Source organism: Quercus suber, unplaced genomic scaffold (genome assembly GCF_002906115.3).
Source record: "Quercus suber isolate HL8 unplaced genomic scaffold, Cork oak 2.0 scaffold_18, whole genome shotgun sequence".
Classification (NCBI taxonomy): domain Eukaryota; kingdom Viridiplantae; phylum Streptophyta; class Magnoliopsida; order Fagales; family Fagaceae; genus Quercus; species Quercus suber.
This window is the reverse complement of record NW_027069483.1, coordinates 455661-473913: the sequence shown is the minus strand read 5'-3', so window position 1 is coordinate 473913 and position 18253 is coordinate 455661. Positions and strand designations below refer to the sequence as shown.

Here is an 18253-nt window from a genome sequence, read left to right as displayed (position 1 = left end):
GGACCCATGGGGTCACATGCCCTGCCCTACAGGTTTGGTGGGTTAGGTAACTATAGGTTTCATGGATGGCTGAGATTCCCATCGAAAGGATGGTCGTTCATGGGGAGTGTACACCTCATTTATGTTTGGTTTTAAATGGCGTAAAAATTTGTTGTAGGTTGTTCACTGAGTGTAATAAATATGTCAGATGTGGTGTTATGTCAATATTTAGAACAGTGAATACCGCATATTTTTGGTGTAATGGTCACTTTACAAGTATAAATACTTGTGGGGTGTGGGGGCAAAGGGCGGAGTTCAACTCTCCAGAAGAGAGTTTCATACATATATATTTAGATTATGCTAGAGTAGAATTCTATCTTGTATAAATATATATATATACATATATATATTTAGAAATATTTATTCCTTATCAAAAGGTTACGTTTGAGAAATATTCTGTTTACAATATTTTCATAATACTTTCACAATAAATTCTAAGTGATAGATTATTATTGGTTATTATAAGTGAACAAAAATGTAATTTAAATTGTGAATTCAAATTTGAATCAATAACAATTTATCACTTATAATTTGTTGTAAAAATATTATGAAAATATTATGGACATGACACTTCTACATTCCTTAACCTCTAAATAGTAAGAAATAAAAATAAAAATCCCAAAATGCCAAAAACTATTGTAACTCTCTTCTTCCCAGTTACTAGCTAGGTACCTCTCGCTTCTCTCAATATTCTCTTTCTCCCCAAAGGAATTATTTTTTTCGGTTTGATTTTGTAGTTCAGCCGACAGAAGTTTTTTTTTCTTTTTTTGGTTGATAATCAGTTCTGCCGACAGAAGTGATCAAGTGAATGGATGAGTTTGTGTTTCTTTTAATTCTCTTTTTAGAAATATAAATAAATAAAAAAACAAGAAGAAGAATAGCAAAGCACAATTCCCAGTAATTTTACTCTCTAATCTCTATCTCTGGTGCGACATGGGCATGAATGCCATGTTATTATTTTTTTACTATTTTAGTTTAAATATCATTAAAATGAAAAGTGTCACTGCATTAGAAAATTCATATTAATTATATGATTAATGATAAAAAGAGATATTATCAGTAACAGACATCATAAGTTGAAACTCTCTAAAAAAAACTTATTGTATACTATTCTTTGTAATGCTTATTTCTATTACACTAAGTGTCCGTTTGGCATAATTAATTTTGTCAACTTATTTTATTATTCAGTTTATTTTTGCTACTATTTATGGGTTACACTGCACTTTTTAGTATTATTCATAAATTTCATTGTACTATTTCAGCTAACTTTTACCTTTATTTATATTTTTTTCAGCAAAAATTTTTAATTTTAGCAAAATCAGCAGATCTCAAATAGACCCTAAAATGACCATTATTTTCTCAAAAAAAAAAAAAGGCCATTACAATGTATATCAAACGTGACTTTAGCCCTCTAGTGCATATTGGTTGCTTGCAAAATTTTGTTTCCCAACTTTAATTCATTCAATCTTATTGGCATGATATAACTAGAAAGGACTTGGAAACAACGTAATGAAGACGAGTAAATCATATCAATTATCAAGCCATATGGCAATTGACAGCATAACCAGTAGGATTAATTTATTTTCCCCTTTTTTTGTGACCTACTACATGTGCACCGATTATTTCACCCATAAAAATCACACACTCTCAGTCCTCGCACATTCATCTTATCAAGTCATACTACAGCACAAAAATAAGAGTTATGATATAAACTCCGAATATTTCATAGAAAAATTCACATATTTTCTCACAAACTCACCATACTAAGATCAACCATAAGACAAAAAATACATAGTTTCTGCGTCAGTAGACTTTTCCCCAAAAAAAACAAAGCTATGGTGTGAAATATTCAGCGAACAAATTAGTGCCAGTAAACTTTTCCTTTTTTTTCTTCTTATTAATTTATTTTGGTTAAAATGCAACATCAATCATCTAAGTTTTATCATAATTAATTTCAGCCCTTTAACTTTAACTTTGCTTTATTCATTTCAATCCTCTAAATTTCAAGTTAATTCAATTAAGATATTTTCATTAATTTTTTTAAAATCCAAAAAATTTGAAGAAAAAAATTTAAAAATTTGAACAATTAACAACAAAATTTAACAAAAGTTGATGGATATACCTTTAATTGAATAACTTGAAACTTTTAGAAGACTGGAATAAATTTTTGTGAAATTTAGATGGTGGCTTTTTTACCTTTTTTTTTTTTTTTTTTCAAATAACCAGGGTTATTCAAATGGCATTTAATAACTTTCTGGTACAGCCTGCAGACTTCATCACTAGTCACTACCTTGTTATAACTTCTGGTTGTGATTTTAATCGGAGGGAATTGTTATTTAAAGTTGAAACAAGTTAATTGCTATCCAAGATTTGGTGCACTGAGTGTTATAACTTATATGCATATATGATATATGGATGTTCTTGACAAAGATTTTTGGACCATAGCCTTTGAAAGAGTTGGTTAATATGGAGAACCATTAGGAACCAAGGATGTTCTACACCAAATAAGATCGTTGTCCCAAGTAACGTTTTCATATGCTAACAGCCTTATGGTAAGTAATTACTAATGAAATATCAAAATTACCTTTTTAGATTTCTAATTATCTTCATCACTTCGTTTCTTTTTAAGGGACTAACACTTAATATTTTATGGGAAAAAAAAGAGGCTAGCTTTTTTTTTGGAAAAATGTGTTGTTTGATCTATTTGTAAACATATGTGGTGTTTGATCTATTTGTAAACATACATGCATGGAACAATTATATTGGTACATAAATATTTAATTATTTAAAAATAAATAACCATATTAGATTTTGACTTATTAGCCAGACAAATGTGCTGTTGGGATAAACATAAATCTGCTTGGTTATCACATTTCTGACATGGATGAAAGAACGAAAAAAATAAAGGTATTGGAATAATTTCAATAAACCCTGTTTCTGGGCCTATCACGCCTTTTATAGTTTCAATAAACCCTGTTTCTGGGCCTATCACACCTTTTAAAGTTTCAATAAACCCTGGCTGTTGCAAAGCTATGCGTGCCATCCATTATACTTAAGACCAAGATATTGGGATAATTTGTTCTGGATTCACGGAAGAAAAAATGGCAGAATCAAGGTGTCAGTTATAAGAATTTTTAAAGCTCAAGTGCTAAAAATAAAGGATTACACGGAAAGGATGAAGAAGCGAGTGGTAAGCACATATAAAATATATCAAATCAAACCAGAATCGGGGCCATGTAGCTAGTCTAGTGAACAATTTGAGAATTAGAAGTTTTATACAGTAAAGATGAGATGAAGCGTAAAAATATGAGAATGTATAATTTATAGTAACTAATTGCAAACCCACATGATGTGTGTTCGTGGGAATATTGATTATTTTGAAATGTGGTATGATGTATAATTTATTTACTAAAAACTCAAAAATTTCTCAAAGTAATTTTTATTTTTATATTTTTACAAATATATAATTTTATCATTTTTTTTAGGGTATATAATTTTATCATTTTTTTTATTCTTTTTTAAGTGGTCCATATTCTTCTAATTATTGTTATTATGCATTATATTCTCCTAATTTCTTTTGGTACAACTAAAATTTTTACGTTTCAAATTTATTATTTAAATTTCTCATTCTTTTAAGGAAATTATCATGATAATCAAAACTTATTACGTAAGTACAATTGATATTGATGAAGCATGATTTCACCTCGTTAGTATGTTTCTCGTTGGTACAATCAACGACTTGATATCATGTGTAAGAGAAGCACCAAATAGATAATGGCACCGGTTTGGGGCCTACCAAAGACCCTCCGATGCTCAAGTTAGCTTCAACTATTTAGGAATCTCAATTCTGAAATGTGTAAATCTTGTCCCTTTTACTTGTCTTTTCTGGCTTTATATAGCCTTATGCTGAATTAATGCTCAGTCTAACATTACACTGTAGCTGGTGGATTTAATGCTCAATGATGGCTATTTAATCCCAATGTTTGCTGTCTGTAACCGACCTTTAACTACACATTATTGGATGAAGATAATGGTTCCATGCTTATTTATCACTCAATCATTGAATGCTGTCTAGAATTAATGCACTTATGCTCGTCCGCACTTTTACTCGTCATTGTTATAAACGATTTGTGAGTTACAGATGACCATTCATGCGCTACTCGTCAGATATTACTCAAATAATTGATAGACACATTCTAATACATAGTCATGTAGCTTGTGTGTTGATATAAACACAAATTCTTACTTTCAAACTAAGGATTAGCTCAAACAAATATCAAACCAAAATAATAAGAGGGAGTAAGAGGACTAGTGATGGGGAACTTAAAAACAAAACACCAAAATGTTGGTACACAAATTAGAATACTAAAAAACATAAAAATTCATCAACCTAAAGTTATGTTTACATCTATGATAACCAATCATGGGCCCTTTAGTGATATCTTCATTGGTGAAAATGGACTTAAGTCGTAAGGAGTACAAAATGAAGTGTTTACATCGATGATCACAAAAACACATTTATCCAATCACAACAACTCCAACATATATAAAACAACATGATAGATCTTTATGACTTAATTTGGTATCCTACACCATGAGTATCCATTTCCTCCTCGATCACGACAATGAGATGGAGTCTAGGAAATTCATTGACATCAAAGGTCATCTTCTTCATCATCTTCTCCAATCATCTTTCTTGAGCATAGTTCAACAAATCGGATGTTGGTTGCGACACTGGTTGCAAGTGTAGTGCGGTCCTGGGGTTGGAAGTAGGGAACCCATTATAGACATAACATTTTGTACCCCTTACGACTCGTGCCCCCGTTCCCCAATGATGCTAAAATTCTAAGACCCAAGGTTGGTTTAAGGCCCAATCAGATGTTAAATTGACTTAAGAAATGTTAAAATGAAAAATATAACTTTTAATGAGCAAATAAATCAATTTTTGGAAAAGTAAAGCCAAGGAAGCCCTTGGCATGCGCACACAGGAATTAAACTGTGCGCGTAGCCCTTATGCATGCACATACAGGCCCGATCCTATGAGCACATGTAGGATTCCAAAAACATAAAAAGACAAATTTTCTGCACTAATACTGAGGTTTGGAACGAGTCCCACATCATTTGGGAGCCGTTCCAAACCCTTATTTTCACAATATAAATAGTCACACATGGTACATTTTCAAAACATACAAAAATCCTAAGGGAAAACACTAAGATTCACTAGAAATAGTAAATCAAAGAGGGAGTTTTTCACAAAACATCCTCAAGTAAATTTTCTTTTGATTGGGGCCTTTTCTGGCCTTAATCTTTGAGTTTAATATTACTAATCACTCTTTTATTGATTGTGAATAGATTTAACTGAGGGGAACGGTAAAAATAAAGCCTAGGAGCTTTTATTTTGTGGTATAGAGTTCTAAACTCTTTTATCCCTTTCTTTATTTAACCTTGTTTCTTGGCTTGTTTTATGTTTTAATATTTTTATGTAGTTTTTATGTTTTAAAGCATGTTAGAATGTTAGATTTACTGTTTTGAAGTCCTGCCTTGTTTTCTGTGCTGCTATGTTCTTGGCTAGGGTTTCTGTGGCCAAACCCACATGTGCATAATTTTGCATGCGTACACAGGCTGGATTATGCGCACGCAGGCTTGTTCATGTATATGCGTGATCCTGCCCAGAAACCCTTACCCTAGTTTTTCTAATTTTGTTTCTTATTTCCTTGCATAAATATGCTTTTATTTTGATCCTCTTTGTATGTATGAGTCTCTGTTTCATTGTTCGTTCGTTCGTTTGCTTTTCACATGTTAAATTAGGGTTTATCTTGTGTTTTCTTATTTTGATGCCATGAACACGCATTCACATGTTTATGCATTAATGCCATAAGTGCTGAGATGCAGCAAGATAAGTAAGGTAAGTCATGCATTCATATGTACATGCATTTTGTTTGTAATTTTGTTTAGGATTGATGAACATAATATGGTGGTTTGAATAAGCATGTTTGTGTTCTTAATATTTTCCAATAATCTCTTGATGATACCATGATTATTTGCTGCCTATGTTCTGCCTTGGTTTATTATTTATATGCTTCTGCCTTGGATATGATATGTTTACATGATGTTAGATGAATGCTAGGTTGATATGGGATGCCATGCTAGATGAATGTTAGGTAGATGATATAGTAACATGCTAGGGTTTATGTCATGAGATGCCATGATAGATGCATGCTAGACTTGGGTTGTGAATCTTGTGATATGCCATGATAGATGTATAATTAGGTTTTTTGGATGATTGATGTCATGTTGTATGCTTAGATGTATGCTAGAGTGTGTGAGTTAGACTGCAATATTGAGTATGTCTTTAATAGGGTTAAGACATAAGACATAATGAAAGGAAGCCAACCCTAGGGTTGGGAGGATTTGGGTGCCTAACACATTCCCAAAACCGCACCAAAACTCTAGCCCATATCTCTAGTAGTAAGATCAAAAAGGTACTTCCTCGAGAGGATGCTATATATATGGTTCTTAGATTATCGCAAAAACTAGGTGGCAACTCTTCGTTGTGTCCAAAGTGGTGACTCCACTAGGGATTATGTGTACAATTCTTATTTGTCCTATGTCTTAACCTTAATAAAGGCTAATTCAATAGTTGTTTGCATGCACATCACTTGGTTCTATTGTCACTTTTACCTCGGTTGGGGATGAATGGGAAGATGGAAGGCTCTATTTGAGCCCAAGTCTTTCGAAATTCATCCCACCAACTCACAATGTGTGCCATTGCCTATGATGGGCTTTGAGTACATTGATGGTTTGCCACCAATCCACAAAGGTCCACTTAGGCCCTCGATTGGAATCATGGCCCACCTAGTTGTAAGTGACCTACTTATCTATTCTTTTAACTTTAAGGAGCCTGCCCACACTTAGAAAGATCCTAGATCCTATCAAAAGAGGGTATCTTTATATAGCTTTTGTTTGTTCAACCATATATCTTGTGATCACCAAATTCTAAAGGACAAATAAAAGATGTAAAAAATGGAAGGATGACCCTAAAGTTATGATGGCATACCCTAAGGCAATTGGGATAAAAGAAAAGAAGTTCTCACATATAAAAGGCTTATCCCTAAATCCAGAGGTATATGTTAGCTTGAAAGGTTCATAAGATCATAACCTAATTGCTATCATAAGCCTAAATTAAAAAGCCCTTTTGAAAAAGAGGACTTTGGGCCTAAGATAACAAGTATGCAATGGACTTAGCATCCAAAATCCTACAAAGTCAATATGAATTTCCCTAATCTTAGGCCTCTTTGTTGTATTCCTGGGCCCAAAATGATGAGAACTTCATGGACTTTGAGAGGAAGGCTACAATATATTCTAGCTAAAGGGCTACTTCAAAAAAAAAAAAAAAACAAGGGGCAAAGTTCATGAGAGGAAATGGAGTGATTTTGTAATTGGGCCTTCATTAAAATGGACTTAACATCTAAAAGGAACCTTCTAAATGGGACATGAACTTAATAAAAATGAGACTCTTTTTTAGGCATTATTGCACCACCAAGGTCAAGAAAACACATACCAACTCTAATTTAGGTTCAAGAAAAGCACATAAGGCGTTTGGTCAAGGTTGAGCACACACATCAAGAGGAAGTATTTCAAGAAGGGAGACCATCTCAAGTAACCATGGCCGCTCCAATTAGCGATGAAATCACATAAAAAATATTAAAGGCAATGAAAGAACAAAGCGATGTTCTCAAGAAGATGGGGATTCGCCTTACCAAGCTAGAAGAAGCCAAGTTGAAAAAGGCCGCATGTGCAGAGATTTTCGATAATGAAGAAGTAGAAGATTGGGATAAAAGAGACAAGGCTGGTTATGAAAGGATCAAACAATTTGAGAAACTCACGGCATAAACCATAGCCATGAGGAAGAAGATGGAGAATATGCAGCTAGCCTTTCGCAAGGCCCAAAGGATGGATGATTGTCTCTATAACATGGAGGGCATAAGCTCCAAAACTCCCATTGCAGTACCTCCAAAGTTTAAGATTTTTGATGCGGAAAAGTTTGACGGAACTGAAGATCCAAAGCAATATGTTAAGAGGTACCTAAGCATTGTTGAAATGAAAGGGTTGGATGAGAAGCAAACTTTGCATGCATTTCTTCTCTCACTCACGGGGGATGCATCAAGGTGGTACTATAGTTTAGATCCTAGCAAGACTAAGGTATGGAATAAGCTAGTGGAGTTGTTTGTGGATCAATTCATCTTCAATACTATGATTGATGTGACTTTAAGAGATTTGGAGACCACTAAGCAAGGAGAAGGGGAAACATTCTCCGAATACATGACAAAGGTGAAAGGGGAAGGCATCTATGATGGTTAATAGGCCAAATGAGAAATATCAAATTAGCATGATTATAAAGAATTTTCTTCTGGTGTGTATAATAGTAGGCTCTTGTCATCGCTTATTAGTTCTTTTGGAGAGTTGTGTCATTGTGGAACTAGGATAAAGGATTCTATCAATAATGGACAATTGGAGAATGGTGAGAGCAAACCTCCAATCAAGAAGACATATGGAGGAGGTGCAATTACCTCTAAAGCACGCAATCTGGTGAATGTAAGTGCCATTATATCTCAACAAACCTTAGCCTATCCAAGCTTCACAAAGAAAGCTCGCCAAGAATTATCCAACCTAAGAATGACCCTAGCCCAAGCATATGAAAATTTGACCTCTAAAGGATTCATCAAACCTTTAGATCCCACACCTATACCTAATCCTCTGCCTCTTACTTGGAACCTTAATGAATATTGTCACTTTCACCAGAAATTTGGCCATAAGACCAATAATTGCTTCCACCTCAAACGCGAAATACAAGACCTCATAGACACTAGAACCCTCCCAAATCCCAATATCATCACCATGCCTACCATTAGGAAGAACCCTTTCCCTGATTATCATATAGCTCCTCCTCCGTATCAGAATTGGATGCAAATAGATGAGATTGAATGGGATTGTTCAAAGTTGATAAAAACCCTAGAGGTTAATGCCATGGAAGTACAAGGAATATGGGATGAGGAAGATGAGATTTTAAAGAATGCGGTGGTTGTGTGGGGGATACTTCCCTAAGGAATGACCGAGCTAAAGAAAAGAGTCATGAAGAACAATGTGGTCAACATTACTAAGAGTGGGAAACACTACAAACCATCTTTTTTGGAGAATGATCATCCTAGTAGGGACATAGGAGAAGGGTCTAAACCCACAAAACCTAAAGGGAAAGAAGAGAAAGAGGAAGAAGATTGAGTTTTGACTCAATTAAAGAAAACTCAAGCTCATGTATTGGTATGGGGCTTGCTTATGGCTTCCCACAAGCATCGTAATGCTCTCTGGAAGGAGGTGCCCATAGAAACTACACCACATAAAGTACGATCTCTCATGGGAGTTGAAGCCCTATCTCATCCTCCTCTTGCTTTTTCCGATGAGAAGCTACCTCCCAAGGGAGCAACTCACACTAGGCCTTTATAAATCACCATCAAATGCATAGGTGCCAAGGTTCCTGTGGTGTTGATTGATAATAGATCTGTATTGAATGTATGCCCTTTTAGGACTGCTTTTACTATTGGCCTAGATGTGAAGACAAGCATACCCTCTCCTTTAACCATTGGGGCATGCAATAATACTTCAAGGAAGATTATGAGAACTTTCAAAGCTCATTACAAGATTGGTCTAATGGATACAATTATGGAATTCCATATCATGGACATCATTCCTAACTACGACATTCTCTTAGAAAGGGCATAACTTCATCCTATTAGGGCTATTCCTTCTTCTCTACACCAAAAGATGAAGATCTCACGGAAGGGGGGGGGGATTGCCATAGTACTTGGTGATGGTGAAATCCTAGCACCAGTTTGTGGACTTGAGGAAGGAGGAAGTGAGCTCCAAATAAGTGGCTTCGAGTTTATGAACATGGCTAATTATGGATTGAAGGATGAAAAGTGTACTACAATTTGCTCCTATATTGTAGCCATAAGGTGATTGCAATGATGAAGAACATAGGGTATATGCCTGGTATGGGTTTTAGGAGAGAATGAAAAAGGGTGGCTGAATTCCCCAATTTCAAGACTCAACTAACGAAGGAAGGTTTGAGATTCTTTAAAGGCCGTGACAGAATGAAGAAGAACCTTGGTACCCTTAATAAAAACTCTGTGAAAGAAGGGGGTGACTTCTCTTTTTGTGGCTTTCCCGAACTTTGGGTAGGTAAGGATGGAAAGGTGTATCCTGGTTAGGAGATATTCTTCAACGAGAAGCTTACTTTCCAGGAGAAGCCTATTGTGGTGATCAAGGAAGTTCAAGAGGAAGTCGACTGGGTGGACTACATAGATGCTGAAGCAATGGAGACTATGTTGCAAATGGAGGGGGATACATTTTCCATCACCAATAAGGAACCAAGTGATCCTTCTACCTTCATCGTGCCTATTGTGGGGCAACTTAATAATTAGATTTGGGTTGGATTTTCTGAGAATGTGGGAAACAAAATTTGTAATGCAAGTCCCAATGTACTTTTCAACATTTTCAATAAGATGAATTCTAATTTGGTTTATTTTCATGTGTCCCATAATATTGAAATTCTGCACTTAAATTATTCTAACGAATTTGAAAATGAAATTAATAAACAATTGGAAAAGAAAATCGAACCTATGAAACTAACTTTTGAAACTCTTAATTTAGGCAATAATGAGAATACATACGTAATTAAAATTGGCTCAACCCTAAATGAAAAAGAAAGAGAAGATCTCGAAGAGCGGCCCATAGAATTTCAAGTAGGGATGGCAATTTCTGCCCAACCTGCGAGTACCTGGCCTGGCCTAACCTTAAATGGTCAGATTTTACCCGACCTGATAAAGAGTAGGGTCGGGTTTTGGTTATTAAAAAAAAAAAAAAAAAACTGAAGAAGGTACGGGTATTGCAAAAACCCGGCCCGAACCTAGACCTGACCTGACCTGGTTATATCCTAATTAGTAAAACACCCTTATATATATAGTTATAAACCCTAAAATCTATTCCTAATTCCTCTCATTTCAGCTCAGTCTCACACCTCACAATCACAACCGCACACTTATTTTAGCTTACCACTCTCACTCACTCTCAATCTCACCACTGGCCTAACTGCCCAACCTCTCACCGCTGGTCCAATCACTCTCTGCCGGTCCAATCTCTCACTCTCAATCTTACCACTGGCCCTAGCTCTCACCACCGGTCCAAGCTCTCGCTATTGTCCCAAGCTGTCACCACTAGGCAGTCTAAGGTTTGTCACCTACCGCCCAAGCTCTGTCAGTGTCACCGCCAGTCTCGGTCTGTTCTGTTCTCTAATTCTCTTCAATTTTTTTATTTATTTTATATTGATGTATTCGGTCTGTTTTGTTTTGTTATTGATAAATCAAACATCTTTGATTTCTCTTTGCATTTGCCAAAGTCTCTGAAAGGGGTTTTGTGAATTAGCTGGCAGGTTTTGTATTTGGTAGGGGTTTTGTTGATTTCTTAAATTTGTCGAGTCCCATTTACTGAGCAAAGGTATGTTTTCTATTTTTTTTTTTCCAAAACTCATCAATTTATATTTTGTTGATTCATATTGTTTTTATGCCCAAACTGAGTCCCTGTATTCATCAATGAGGGGTCTTGTTGATTCATATTATTGATTTATATTATTTATAAAAAAAAAGATTAAATACAATGATTCATATTATTTTAAAAAAAGATTAAAGTCCCTATATTTTATTTTGTTGATTCATATTATTCAAATTTTGGGTGTATGGTTTGATTTGTCAATATATGTTAAAGCCTTGTTATGTTCGCCATAAAAAAGTGAGTGGGACATTTCATTTTTGATGAGTGAATAACTGAGTGTAGTTTAAGGGAAAAATAAATTCTATGGGAAAATGTTTTTCGAAGAAAGTGCAATTGTTTGATGAAAGAAATTGTGTTTATTGTTTTTTGTGTTTGTTGTGAATGCAGTGCCTAAAACGAAAATAGGAGACTCAAAAAAATCTAGTTCTCCCTCACCAAGCGACTCCCTTGAGAACTGGACGTTGTCCCTTACTAGCTATGCGGTCTCCTTCACCATTTTCACGATCACCCTCGCCATTGTCGCCTTCTAGCAGCTCACCCTCATGATCATGATCACCATCACCTTTATGCCCATTAAACAATGAGCAAGTGTTTGAATTTATAGTTAATCGTGTTTAATTAAGATTGGATTGATAGAATTTGTGAATATTTGTGAATCGGTTTAATAATGAATTTGTACCCATTAACCAATGAATATGTGTAATAATGAATTTATAAATATTTGTTTTGATTGATAGAATTTCTAACTACCAAACCTTTGAACCAATTGGGAGTCCGAAATACCCAATGGTGGACTTAGTGGGAGAGGACTTAGAGGTAGAGGAACAAGAAAGGACAGATAAGGAGGGAGAGCAAGAGGGTACAAATGAGGATGTCGATGCAAGTAGAAAAAGAAAGAATGCTTTAGATGTTTAGGAACATTTTACAAGGAAGAAAGTTGATGGGAAATTTAAAGTCCAATGCCATCATTGTGGCAAACTTTACTTGGGTGAGTCTAGCCAAGATATATCTCATTTGCATAATCATTTAGTAAGATGTCCACGGTTAAAGTTTAAAGATATAAGGGATATGCGACAACAAGTATTAATTAGACAACAAAATAAGGTGGATGGAATGATGGGTTTAAATGCTTACCAATTTGATTAAGTCAAAGTGAGGAATAATCTTGCTTGTAGGGTCATTCTATATGAATACCCACTTTCAATGGTTGACTACATTGGGTTTAGAGAATTTGTGAGTTCTCTTCAACCTTTGTTTAAGATTATCTCAAGAAACATTTTGACGGGTGACATTCTTAAAATTTATGATAATGAGAGGGAGAAAACTTTGAAGATGACAAACAAGAATGGAAGTAAGATAACAATTGCAACTGATATGTGGACTTCGAGTAACAAAAAGAGAAGGTTCATGGACTACCACTCACTTTATTGACCAAACTTGGACGTTGCAAAACTTGGTTCTAAGGTAATTTTTTTTATCTATAAATGTTAAATCAATTAAACCATATGAATTGAGTTTATTATATTAGGTTAAATTGAATGTTAAAAACTTTATGTTTAGAATGCTTATTGAGTTATGTTAAATTGAATGTTAAGACTTTATGTTAAATTGAATGTTTATTGAGTTATGTTATAATTATTCCTATTGTTTTTCTAGGTTGGTTACGTTCCTTCTCCACACACGAAAGATATCCTTGCTGAAATCCTTGTTGATTTTTTTAAGAGTAGAACATTGTTAGGAAGTTGTCCACAATAATTGTTAATAATTGTCGTACTAATAATGTCATGATAATACTTCTCTTGAACAAGTTTGATATTAGTTCTCTTATGTTGAGGGGGTCTATGTTGCATATGAGGCGGGCTGCACATATTTTGAATTTGACTGTTCAAGATGGGTTGTCTCTTATTGGTGATAGTATTGAAAGGATCTGTGATAGTGTGATTTATTGGACTGAATCACCAAAAAGGAGGTAGAAATTTGATGAAAATGCATGTCAATTGTGTGTTCATTGCACCAAAGAGTTGGTCTTAGATTGTAAGACACGTTGGAATTCAACTTACATAATGCTTTGTACTGCATTGATTTATAAAGATGTTTTTCTCTCGTTTGGCTAAATGTGAAGCATCTTATACTTGTTTGCCATATGACTATGATTGGGAGGTAGCCAAAGATAATTGTGGGAGGTTAGAGTTGTTTCATAATGTGACTGAGTTTTTTTTTTTGTCGTAAATACCCCACAACTAATATGTATTTTACTTTAATGTGTGAGTTGAAAATTGCATTGAATGAGTGGAGTTTGTCTTCAAATGAGATGATAAATTCCCACGGGATATGTGCATAAGTACGATAGCGATCTTGGTAGTTTTAACTTACGTGGAAGTCTTTAGTGATGTATGATCGATTGGGGAAAATGACTCGCTGAAGTGTATGTGTTGGTGACTCACGAGGGAGCCTGTTTGGTGATTTTAGACCTACGAAGAGGTCTCTTGAAGGTGTGAAGCCCACTAAGGAAAAAAAATATTCTTCTCTTTTATGACTCATCGGAGAGCTTGTGTTAGTTCTACTTACGGGGGAGTTTCCTAGGTAATTCTCAGCTCCTTGGGGAAAACTATTTTCCTTACAACCCTTGAGGGAGTTGCCTTGATGTTTTGGACCCATGAGGGAGCCCTTGATGATTTTTTGGGAAAGACTTGTCTATCTTATGTCTCACTAGGGAGTTGATTGATTTTTTTTTTTTTTTTTTGCTAAACTACACGTAGTTTAGTGGGAGGCCTAAACTACACGTTGTTTAGTCATCAGATGCCTTCCCCCCTCTTCATTTTTTCCCAGCAATTACCAACTGTTTATTTTTGTTCTCATTCTTCTTCATCTTCCTTATTTCTTCACATTCTCTCTAACTCTTCAACTTCCATTTTCTCTCTTCAAAAACCTCTACCTCTTCCTCATTTCTTCACCTCTCACCATCTAACTCTCTCTTTCTCTTTCAAACTCTCTCATCCTCTCCAATGGCATCCAAGTCCAAAACCAAAAAAACCTCTTACGTGATTTCTGGCGAAGTTTTCAACATCACATGTTGGGATGGAGCCATCATGCTAACGGAGTCTTCTCCACTTATCTACAGGCCACAAAACCATCTTTTAAAGGGTGCATGGGCTGGATTGGTAAGTTTTTCAAAATTTTCTCATTTTGCTTTGATCTTCCGTTTTAATCTATTTTTGGACCAGTAAATGCTTGGGTTTTGTTGTGGGATGGGTCTAGATGAAAACTCGGGGTCTTAGGAGGGTAGGAACATGCTTTGGATGAGTTTTGATCAATGGTAGGCAGAAACTGTCAAAGAACACTCTCTGTCTGTGTTCATGCACTGTTAGAGTTAGAGACCACTAAATAGATCAAACTTTTATTTATTTCTTTTTTGGAATGATGATTTAAAAATCCACTCAATTGAAAAATATGTAATTGAAACTTGTTTGAGTTCACGATAGTTATGGGGCTTGGTACCATTGTAGAATCCCTCATTTGAGAGAGCAAAGACTCATTAAGCCTAATCTCTTTTACATCACGTGGGAAATGTGAAATTGCTAAAAATGTGAATACATTATATATTTTGAAAAATATGAACATTGTGAAAAAGCATATGTGCGTGAAACAATAATTTCTTTTCAACCATGGGTGTGATATCTTAGGCATTTTTATTTATTATAAAAAAACAATTTGAAAATTATGAAAATCATTTAATTTTAAAATTGACAATTGAGGGCCTAGGCCTTGAGCTGGCTTGGCAATTCTAAAGTATGAGACTCATCATATGAGTTATCTATATGTTTTGTAAAATTGGTTTTTAATGCTAAATTCGGTTAGACTTAACATCAAAATAAATAGCAAGGAGTTAAGTGTTACAAAGTTTTCAATATTTAAAAAAGTTAAGTGTTATACTATTTAAAGAAAATATGAAATGTTAATATTATAATTGAGTGTTTAAAAATAGAATAAATATTTTAAACTCAATTAAAATATATATATATATATATATTTGATGTGTAAAATTGTGAGGCCTTAATAGCTTATGTTTCAAAATTATGATTCCTAATTTTTATGACTTTGCTATATAATAATTTTACAGAAACCAGGAGATACAATTGTAGAAAAAGTCACAAATAAACCTTGGAAAATGTTGTATTGTGCTCTTATATCTTTTCATTGTTGAAAGATGAAGCACGAAACCAATTGAAGAAAAAATTCATTAAAAAAAAAAAAATCAGATAATTAAATATGTAACTTGAATACGTGACTCATCAGTTCCATCAACCTGGCTGTATCATACGTAATTGATATGTAATTCATCTCATTCTAAATAATTAACAAAAAAAAAATGTAAAAATTATTTCCAGAGGCAAGAAAAGAAATGCTAATTGATTATTGCAAAAATGTACAAAGATTATGGGAAATTTTCATCATAATGGACATATATATGTGTGTGTACAGAGAGAGAGAGAGAGAGAGAGAGAGAGAGAGATATATATATATATTTTAATAAGCAAAATTGAGAAAAAATCCAATTAGATTTCAAATTGGAATTTAATTAAAGTCTAATTTTACGTCACGTGGCCCATCTAATTTTAAAATTTTTTGTCAAATGAGTTAATTCAGTGTAAAAATTGGATTTCAATTAGAATTTAATTTTAGGCCATGTGACTAAGAAAAAATCCAATTAGATTTCAAATTGAAATTCAATTAGAGTCTAATTTTGTGTCACGTGTCTCATCTAATCTAAATTTTTAAATTTTTGTGCCAAGTGAGTTAATTTAATGTAAAAATTGGATTTCAATTAGAATTTAATTTTACACCATGTGTATCAAAGTTTAAATCAGAAAGGAAGAAGATCAGAAGCAAGGAAAAGAAGAGCTGAAAGCTAAGTCTGGGGTAAACGACAGAAACAAAGGCCAAACGACAAGTCTGAGTAGAAACTACAAGTAGTTTAGCATTAGTATTTATGTACACACTTAACATGCGTGTGCCTTATGTTCACACGTGCTGTAACTGTTTTGGTAGAGTTTGTTAGTTTGTTTATCAAGGATCAGTGTAAATAAATAGAGCAATTCATTGTAAAGATTAATTAATGAGAATTCGAGATATTTTCCAAAACTCCTTCTATATTTTTCTCTCATTTCTTGTTAATATTCTGTTATTGTATCAGAGCAAGAGCTATAGAGCTCTAATGGTGTCGAATTCAAATTCGATTGCAAAAGCAAATGTAGGTTCTTCTCATCGTGTTCTCACACTAATGAAGGATCCTAGCAATCCTTTCTTTCTTCATCACGGTGAAACTCATAGAGCAATACTCGTTTCACAACCTCTGACTGAAGCAAGAGCCATGAAAATGGCATTGGATGCTAAAAGTAAGCTTGGATTTATTGATGGTAGCATCACTGCTTCAATGGCTACCACTCCAATTCAGAAACAAGCTTGGTCAAGAAACAACAATATGATTTCTTCTTGGATCTTGAACTCTATCTCGCCTCACATCACAACTAGTGTTATATATAGGGACACAACTTTTGAGGTTAGGAGAACACTCAAGAATAGCTTTTCTTAAGCAAATGGACCATGGATTTCACAATTGCAGAAGTAGATCTCTAATGTTGTTCAACGTGACCTATTTGTTACGAATTACTTCACTAATTTGCAAGCATTGTGGGATCAATTGTTGAATTTTAGGCCATTACCTTGTTGTACTTGTGGTAAAGGTGCATGTGAGTGAATGATAAGATCATTGATTTTCATCATCAATACTATTATGTAGTTTCTGAATGGCCTTAATGAGTCTTACTTCCAAGTACGAACTCATATTCTGATGATGGAACCTATTCCATCAATTGACAAGGCCTTTTCTTTGATTATACAAGAAGAAAGGCAAAGGGCTTTAGGTTTCAATTCCAATCCATTTGTGGAGACTACTGCCTTATCTGTCAAGACCCAAAATTCAAGCTATGGAGGAATGTTATAGGTTGGTTGAATTTCCACCTAGTTACAAGCAGAGAGGAAGGCCTACAATGGCAAATCAGGTCTCAACTAATCAAGTTGCTTCTGTGATCAATACTATCCATCTGAAGTTTCCAGTTTTTCCTTCCCTTACAACAACAATATCAATGGTTCCTTCCCTTACAACAACAGTATGAGTGCTTTCCCCTTTACTTAAAAGCAATGTCATTAACTATTGTCTTTGTTGAGCTTTATTTGCCTCTACAAATGGCAAATTCTACTATGAATGCTTCTGCACATTCAAGTACATCTTACGATTCTTTTCAAGATTTAGATTGCCTAAACATGCAACATTTCATATTTGCTAATCCTGTTAAGAGGACCTGTGGTAATGAAACTTCGGTTTTAGACACTAGAGCTACATATCACATTATACGTTCCATCATTTGTTTACCTTAATTACTAGTTCAACTTCTACTTTTATTCAATTGCCAAATGGAAAAAGAGCCACAATTACCCATATAGGCACTATTCAAGTCACAACCACTCTAAAACTTGAAAATGTGCTTTGTATACCTTCCTTTTCTTTCAATCTTATTTCTGTTAGCAAATTGACCAAGACACTCTCTGG

General features: G+C 34.4%; 1 protein-coding gene across 1 annotated transcript; it reads left to right on the top strand.

The window, feature by feature from the left end:
- Nucleotides 1–12429: 12429 nt before the first annotated feature.
- On the top strand, nucleotides 12430–17236 carry LOC111985074 (uncharacterized). Its single transcript, XM_024016706.1, has 2 exons — nucleotides 12430–12552; nucleotides 16838–17236. Exons 1-2 carry the CDS (start codon nucleotides 12430–12432, stop codon nucleotides 17234–17236), a joined length of 522 nt encoding a protein of 173 aa, XP_023872474.1.
- Nucleotides 17237–18253: the final 1017 nt, after the last annotated feature.